Source organism: Takifugu rubripes, chromosome 2 (genome assembly GCF_901000725.2).
Source record: "Takifugu rubripes chromosome 2, fTakRub1.2, whole genome shotgun sequence".
In the NCBI taxonomy this organism is placed as follows: domain Eukaryota; kingdom Metazoa; phylum Chordata; class Actinopteri; order Tetraodontiformes; family Tetraodontidae; genus Takifugu; species Takifugu rubripes.
The window spans coordinates 15,130,144-15,138,681 of record NC_042286.1 but is presented as its reverse complement, the minus strand read 5'-3'; the positions used below and the strand labels follow the sequence as shown (position 1 = coordinate 15,138,681).

The window sequence follows — 8,538 nt, the reverse complement described above, 5'->3', positions numbered from 1 at the left end:
CTGTGTCTGTCTCCCTGTCTGTCTGTCTGTCTGTCTGTCTGCCTGTCTGTCCGTCTGTCTGTCTCCCTGTCTGTCTATCTGTCTCCCTGTCTGTCTCTCTGTCTGTCTGTCTGCCTGCCTGTGTCTGTCTGTCTGCCTGTCTGTCTGTCTGCCTGTCTGTCTGTCTGTCTTTGCTACATACCAACGTCTATTTTCCTGATTTCCAGCTGATCTCTGGCAAAAATCAAGGAGTCTAAAATCCTCCCCAGGATTTACTGGCTTAGCTTTTGTACAACTTTATTTATTTATTCAGTCAGTAATAATATTCATATTCCTCATCCAGAAGAAGAGGATGTTGTTTAAAGAAAAACACCAATAAATAGATTCATGCAGCCCGTCGGGGTGGTGGGGGGTCAAAGGTCATCTGTCAGGATGGATTCGTACAGTTTTTCTAGGCGTGGATCCAAACCCAGGGACACTCACAAGCGCGCGCGCGTGTGTGTGTGTGTGTCCTCTCTCTGTGTGTATCACATATCTATTGAGAGAGAGAGAATACACAATAACTGGATCACTGGGTGAGGCGGCCGTCACTGGGTGAGGCGGCCGTCACTGGGTGAGGCGGGCCGTCACTGGGTGAGGCGGGCCGTCACTGGGTGAGGCGGGCCGTCACTGGGTGAGGCGGGCCAGTCCAGTTCAGACCAGGACGCGCAGACTCAACCTGGATTTCACCAGATGTAACTTGCAAAATCCGCGTCTGCCAGGAAATCCGCCATCTTTCCCGCCCCCGTCAGCCAATCACAGCGGGAGGTGGTGACTCCATGAGGACACGCTGACAGACTTTTAGCCAAAGGTTTTCTGTGAATTTGATTTTGGTCACAGCAACTTACAACATATTTTACTCACAAATGCGCCGCGTCGTTGTTCCTCAAACACGGAACAGGAACTATATTCATATACACTAATATTCCATATTTGCGAGCTAATAATAAACTACAGAAGACCGTAGCAGGCAGTACTATAAATAATAACACGTGTAACATAGGTTCTAGTTTTTTCAGCAAAGACAGAAACGCGTCAACAACGTGACCTAAACACGGAAGTTGTCGCTTCTTCAGCCAATCAGAAAGAAGGCGTCAGCGGACCGCAGCCCGTCATTGGGCTAAAGGCTTTAACCTTCCGCGTTGCCCTATAAATAACAACAGCACATGTGGCCGTGAGGTCTCTGCGTCACGCAGCTCGGCCCGCAGAAGCGTCCAGACACCAGGAACCACTGCTCCGTGTGCATCTACCAGCGGCAACATGTCGGTCGACAGCGTCTTCAGGACCCGCTCTCTCGGCGTGGCCGCGGAGGGACTTCCGGATCAGTACGCCGACGGTAAAGCGGCTAAAGTGTGGGAGCTGTACATCGGGGACACGCAGAGCAGGACGCAGGAGTACAAGAGCTGGGTGGTGTCTCTGCTGAGGGACAACGGCGTGCGGAGGGTGCTGGACGTCGCCTGCGGGACAGGGTAACGCGTGACGCGGTGCTTTACACGCTCTTCCGGCCGTGAACGCGGCGCCAGGTCCGCAAACGCAACTTTTCCTCCATATGGAGTCGGAACAACCGGGCCGCTGTCATTATTACAAGTCATAACACATATAATAAAAAACCTAATAATAATATCAACAGTAATAACAACAATAATAAATAATCAATAACAATTAAAAGGAATCATAACTGAGTTTCAAGGCAGCTTTCTGATTGGAACCACATGCAGAGTTGCAGCCCCGGGACCCGGGACTGGTCCTGAGCCCCGGGACCGGCCCTGGGCCCCGGGACCGGGGTTCTGTGACCTCCTGCTGTTTGGACTCGTCCGTCTAAATGCAAATTCTCTTTTATGGTTTAATTGTCTGTCGAACATCATCTCACTGTTTTCCCCACTTGGCCGACAGAGTTGCCTCTTCGGTGAACGTGTCGACACCAGTCTTATCTCACAAATCCCTTAATAATTGACTGTTCTGCGCTGTTGACACGGAGGCTCTGAGCTGTTGTTCAGGGTCAAGCGGGGAAATTCAGCTGAATTCCTCATTCCTGCAGCCACAGTTGTGATTCCAGGTTTCCTAAATGATGCCGGGTCGAGATTTTTGTTGGGATTCAACAATTAAAGACGTGTGGAGTCCCTAAAGCGGTCCAGTCCATCCTGTTTAGGTCAGCCAGGTTCTCTTCTGTGTGACCTTTGACCTTTGTTTCTCCATGTTGCAGAGTGGATTCCATCATGTTGGTAGAGGAGGGGTTCGATGTGGTTAGTGTGGACGCGAGCGACAAAATGCTCAAGTACGCGCTCAAGTCCAGATGGGAGCGGAGGAAGGAGGCAGCTTTCGACCAGTGGGGTACGCTGTCCCGCCTCACGCTGAATGTCTGATTGTTCTTTGTGGCCCAGGCAGGGACGCACCGACCCAACCTGAAAGTCCAGAAACGTCTCCGCCTTGATGCTAATAATAGCAAAAAGTCTTTGAATTCCACCGTCTGTAGCGCTCACTCAGCGTTGTCTGTGACCTTTAAATGGGAATGGAACCCCGGCCCGGTGAGGCCCCCGGCCCGGTGTGGCCCCCGGCCCCGTGAGGCCCCAGGCCCGGTGAGGCCCCAGGCCCGGTGAGGCCCCAGGCCCCGTGAGGCCCCAGGCCCGGTGTGGCCCCCTGTGGCCCCTGGCCCGGTGTGGCCCCCGGCCCCGTGAGGCCCCAGGCCCGGTGAGGCCCCCGGCCCGGTGTGGCCCCTGGCCCCGTGAGGCCCCAGGCCCGGTGTGGCCCCCTGTGGCCCCCGGCCCGGTGAGGCCCCAGGCCCGGTGAGGCCCCCGGCCCGGTGTGGCCCCCGGCCCCGTGAGGCCCCAGGCCCGGTGTGGCCCCCTGTGGCCCCCGGCCCGGCGAGGCCCCAGGCCCGGTGAGGCCCCCGGCCCGCTGTGGCCCCCGGCCCGGTGTGGCCCCCGGCCCCGTGAGGCCCCAGGCCCGGTGTGGCCCCCTGTGGCCCTCGGCCCGGTGAGGCCCCCGGCCCCATGAGGCCCCAGGCCCGGTGTGGCCCCCTGTGGCCCCCGGCCCGCTGTGGCCCCCGGCCCCGTGAGGCCCTGCCTGTCCACCTCCCTTGGTGTTGCTCGATCATCGGGTGGTTGTCTCCTCAGTGATTGAAGAGGCTAACTGGCTAACGTTACCGGAGGACATCCCAAAGCCCGGAGACGGCTTTGACGCCGTGATCTGTCTTGGCAACTCGTTTGCCCACTTACCAGATTTTAAAGGTTAGTGATGGTTTCATATGTGTAGATGATTATTCTGATATCTTTTATCGATCAGCAGAACCTCTAGAATAATTCTGTCTCTCTTCCTCAAACCAAATCTGATTTGTTGAATTACTGGCAGGAGACCAAAGTGACCAAAAGTTGGCGCTCCAGAACATTGCCAGTATGGTCCGACCCGGCGGAATCCTCATCATTGACCATCGTAATTACGACTACATCCTGGAGACGGGCCGAGCCCCGCAGGGCAAAAATATCTACTATAAGGTACTGAAAGGCTGCTTCACGGTTCAGGGGAGGAGGCGTCTCGGTAGTGTTGTGGTGCCACACCTCAGCGAGTTTAACGGGTCCACCTGAGCCAGACCACTTCATCGGGCCGCGGCTACGGGTGTTCTTACGCCCTGAGCACGAATCAGGGCGTAAAACTCTTATCTTCAATTGTATTATGAAACAAGCCAACACAGCCTTGACTAGTTAAATGGAAATAAAAGAATTCCACCTTGAGATCACCCAAAAAAACAGGGACTACTTTGTTGTTGCAAGAACTTTCGTTTCAAGAACTTTCTATCTTCTTAGCCTTCATCTTGCCTTCCATGGACTGTTAGTGCACTTAAAGCTGTGAGTGTTCTGAGAGGCACCAGGAGTAGGTCCAGAGAGCCGGGCCACGTAGCGGTCCTGACAGGACTGTCTCCAGGAAGTGCTGATTAGACAGCGTCTTAACGTCCACTGTTTGTCCTCACAATAACCCACAAAGCACTTTATTTCCATTTTCCGCCTTGTTGTAAAGACCAAGCTAAGAGTTTATTGTCATTGCTCAGACTCAGAGTAATCACACACAACACCTGTAATAGACACTCATTCGAGCTAAGAACCAATCAGATTCACCTTTCTGTTTAATTAATTCTGCTCAGACATTACAGGGAATGAATGTGAGACAGGGGGTTAAAGGTCACGAGGATCAACGACACAGAGCCCACAGGAGGATGTTAGCGAGGTGGCGTGATTGAGCTCCGAGCTGCACATTAGCACAGAGCAGTAAGCACAGCCCACATCAAAACAGCAGCTACAGCAGCAGCTGCAGTAGTAGCAGCAGCAGCTACAGCAGCAGCTACAGCAGTAGCAGCAGCAGCTACAGCAGCAGCAGTAGCAGCTACAGCAGCAGCAGTAGCAGCTACAGCAGCAGCGGCAGCTACAGCAGCAGCAGCTACAGCAGCAGCAGCTACAGCAGTAGCAGCTACAGCAGTAGCAGCTACAGCAGTAGCAGCAGCAGCAGTAGTAGCAGCAGCTACAGCAGCAGCAGTAGCTACAGCAGCAGCAGTAGCTACAGCAGCAGCAGCTACAGCAGCAGCAGCTACAGCAGTAGCAGCAGCAGTAGTAGCAGCTACAGCAGCAGCAGCTACAGCAGCAGCTACATCAGCAGCAGCTACAGCAGCAGCAGCAGTAGTAGCAGCTACAGCAGCAGCAGCTACAGCAGCAGCAGCTACAGCAGCAGCAGCTACAGCAGTAGCAGCAGCAGCTACAGCAGCAGCAGCAGCTACAGCAGTAGCAGCAGCAGCTACAGCAGCAGCAGCTACAGCAGCAGCAGCTACAGCAGTAGCAGCTACAGCAGTAGCAGCAGCAGCAGTAGCAGCTACAGCAGTAGCAGCAGCAGCAGTAGTAGCAGCAGCTACAGCAGCAGCAGTAGCTACAGCAGCAGCAGCTACAGCAGCAGCAGCTACAGCAGCAGCAGCTACAGCAGTAGCAGCAGCAGCAGTAGTAGCAGCTACAGCAGCAGCAGCTACAGCAGCAGCAGCAGCTACATCAGCAGCAGCTACAGCAGCAGCAGCAGTAGTAGCAGCTACAGCAGCAGCAGCTACAGCAGCAGCAGCTACAGCAGTAGCAGCAGCAGCTACAGCAGCAGCAGCAGCAGTAGTAGCAGCTACAGCAGCAGCAGCAGCAGCAGCTACATCAGCAGCAGCTACAGCAGCAGCAGCAGTAGTAGCAGCTACAGCAGCAGCAGCTACAGCAGCAGCAGCTACAGCAGTAGCAGCAGCAGCTACAGCAGCAGCAGCAGCTACAGCAGTAGCAGCAGCAGCTACAGCAGCAGCAGTAGTAGCAGCAGCTACAGCAGCAGCAGTAGCTACAGCAGCAGCAGCTACAGCAGCAGCAGCTACAGCAGTAGCAGCAGCAGTAGTAGCAGCTACAGCAGCAGCAGCTACAGCAGCAGCAGCAGCTACATCAGCAGCAGCTACAGCAGTAGTAGCAGCTACAGCAGCAGCAGCTACAGCAGCAGCAGCTACAGCAGCAGCAGCTACAGCAGTAGCAGCAGCAGCTACAGCAGCAGCAGCTACAGCAGCAGCAGTAGCTACAGCAGCAGCAGTAGCTACAGCAGCAGCAGCTACAGCAGTAGTAGCAGCAGCTACAGCAGCAGCAGTAGCTACAGCAGCAGCAGCTACAGCAGCAGCAGCTACAGCAGCTACAGCAGCAGCAGCTACAGCAGTAGCAGCAGCAGTAGCAGCTACAGCTACAGCAGCAGCAGCAGCTACATCAGCAGCAGCTACAGCAGTAGCAGCAGCAGCAGTAGTAGCAGCTACAGCAGCAGCAGATACAGCAGCAGCAGCTACAGCAGCAGCAGCTACAGCAGCAGCAGCAGCAGCTACAGCAGTAGCAGCAGCAGCAGTAGTAGCAGCTACAGCAGCAGCAGCTACAGCAGCAGCAGCTACAGCATCAGCAGCTACAGCAGCAGCAGCTACAGCAGTAGCAGCAGCAGCAGCTACATCAGCAGCAGCTACAGCAGTAGCAGCAGCAGCAGTAGTAGCAGCTACAGCAGCAGCAGCTACAGCAGCAGCTACAGCAGCAGCAGCAGCTACATCAGCAGCAGCAGCTACATCAGCAGCAGCAGTAGTAGCAGCAGCAGCTACATCAGCAGCAGCAGTAGTAGCAGCAGCAGCTACATCAGCAGCAGCTACAGCAGTAGCAGCAGCAGCTACAGCAGCAGCAGCTACAGCAGCAGCAGCAGCTACATCAGCAGTAGCAGCAGCTACAGCAGTAGCAGCAGCAGCAGCTACAGCAGCAGCAGCTACAGCAGCAGCAGCAGCAGCTACAGTAGCAGCAGCAGCAGTAGCAGCTACATCAGCAGCAGTAGCAGCAGCAGCAGCTACAGTAGCAGCAGCTACAGCAGCAGCAGCTACAGTAGCAGCAGCAGCAGCTACAGTAGCAGCAGCTACAGTAGCAGCAGCAGCAGCTACAGTAGCAGCAGCAGCAGCTACAGTAGCAGCAGCTAGCATGTGTCGTATCCTGTGGACTCTTGGGATGAAATTGTGAAGAGCAGAAATCCGTCATTATGATTTCCGTTTTTGCTTCTCTGACAAATTCCTCAAGCTTTTCTCCATCCAACGTCAGCGTGATCGTCTGGGGCTCCAAAGGTAATCAGTGGCTAATAGCCTGAGCGGGACCCCCCCGACGCCCCCCCGACCCCCCCTCTGCTCCACCTCGGTGCTCAGCCACGTTGGGAGCAACTTCTTCCTTCATCAGATGAGGGTTTAAGCCTCCGTGTCTGTGTTGCAGAGCGATCTGACCCAGGACATCGCGACCTCGGTGCTGTGGGTCAACAACAAACCTCACATGATCACCCTGGATTACACCATCTATGTGCCCAAAGCTTCCCTGCACAGCCTCCCTGAGGTCAGGTAGGTCAGCACTGTCCCAGCAGGGGGCCTCACTCAACGCTATTGTTCCAAATGAAGGCGACGCCCCCTGCAGTTTACTGGGTCAGCAGTGTGTAGAAGCTCTGGAAACATGCTGCAAACGTGTGTGTTTGTGTGTCTCCCATCTCGGCGCTGCCTTACACAACAAGAGCGGCTCCTCTCCCGGTCTCTGATGCTTCTCTGCTCTGTTTGTCCTCAGTAAATTCCGTCTCTCCTACTACCCCCATCGTTTGGAGAGCTTCAAACAGTTGATGTCTGAGGCCTTTCATGGAAAACTGGAGCACCAGGTCTATGGAGATTTCAAAAGCTACTCCCCAGGCCAGACGGCGGCGCCGCCATGCTACTTCATCCACGTCTGCAGGAAGACGGCCTGAGAGCCAGACCAGGTCCTCGTCCCCGTTAGGCCAGAACCCCTCCGTTTGCTCTGAGCTGCTTGATCATGTCAGCTCATTATAATCACCTTTATAGTTGGTGCAGGATCCCCAAACCAACAGAAGTCTTAAAACCCGTCGTGTTTGATTCGACACGACTCGCTTTGATGCCTTTGACGTTTGCTTTGCTGATGGAATATTGGAATCACCAGGAATGGTCACAAATGTAAAACGACGCTTAGCAGCCATTTTGTTTACAGGAGGCATAAATGACAGCCAATCAGAATCTGTGTTGTTGGGATCATTTTAGTTGTGATTCTGAGCTCAGGACTATTCTGGCCTGCTGCCACATCTGGGACTTCACATCTGCTCTGGCTACATTTGGACTTTCTGAGTCCTCGTGCTAAACTGAGTCTAATCTGATCATTTTGGAGCATTTCCGTTGGGACGATGGTCCAGAGGCTGTCCCTCAACCCGAGGACGGACAGCTGCACTTTTGAAAGAAAAAGTTTTCTAAAGAAAATAAAGAAACTTGAAATTATTTTCTCATTTATAGTTAAAGTTTGATCTGAAACCAAATGAAAAAGACCAAATCGTCTGGGTGACGTTACCTCATTAAGAGGTCGTCAAGCTGTGTCTTAATATGTCGACGCTGATTATTGCGAAAAGAAAGTACAGAAATAAATGTATTGAAAACGTGACGTTGTGTTTTTACCACGGCATAAGTGGAATTACCATCTGTATTAATCTGAGTATGAGGTGGCTTCAGGTGGTGTCTTCTGTCGCTGCTCTGGCTCTTTGTTCCCGTTTAACGCCTGCGAGGAGCCTTCATGCGGATGAGTGCAGCATATGGCCACCAGGGGGCGACAGTGTTTTAGCGTCCAAACCCCAAATCAAGTTCATGTTCCTCTGCGCAATAGTTGCTCAGGAGAGAATAGCGATTTTTACAGGAGGGGTCATACACACGCCGTCATACACACGCCGTTATACACACACCGTCATACACACGCCGTTATACACACGCCGTCATACACACGCCGTCATACACACGCCGTTATACACACACCGTCATACACACGCCGTTATACACACACCGTCATACACACGCCGTTATACACACGCCGTTATACACACACCGTCATACACACGCCGTTATACACACACCGTTATTACTGTGTAGTTAATCCCCCCCGCATGTAAAACACCCCGACAATCTTTTTCCTAGGTTTGGGGTATCGT

At 53.8% G+C, this 8,538-nt stretch overlaps 1 protein-coding gene across 1 annotated transcript; it reads left to right on the top strand.

The window, feature by feature from the left end:
- Positions 1-1,185: 1,185 nt before the first annotated feature.
- LOC115246826 (glycine N-methyltransferase-like) lies at positions 1,186-8,000 on the top strand. The gene is made up of 6 exons (XM_029826425.1): positions 1,186-1,487; positions 2,222-2,349; positions 3,132-3,245; positions 3,367-3,509; positions 6,789-6,910; positions 7,128-8,000. Exons 1-6 carry the CDS (start codon positions 1,279-1,281, stop codon positions 7,300-7,302), a joined length of 891 nt encoding a protein of 296 aa, XP_029682285.1. The 5' UTR covers positions 1,186-1,278; the 3' UTR covers positions 7,303-8,000.
- The last annotated feature ends 538 nt before the right edge of the window (positions 8,001-8,538 follow it).

Coding starts and splice junctions, on each gene's coding strand:
- LOC115246826 (XM_029826425.1), top strand. CDS start 1,279: ATGTCGGTCGACAGCGTCTTCAGGACCCGCTCTCTCGGCGTGGCCGCG. Junction 1,488..2,221: donor GACGTCGCCTGCGGGACAGG/GTAACGCGTGAC, acceptor TCCATGTTGCAG/AGTGGATTCCATCATGTTGG. Junction 2,350..3,131: donor GGCAGCTTTCGACCAGTGGG/GTACGCTGTCCC, acceptor TTGTCTCCTCAG/TGATTGAAGAGGCTAACTGG.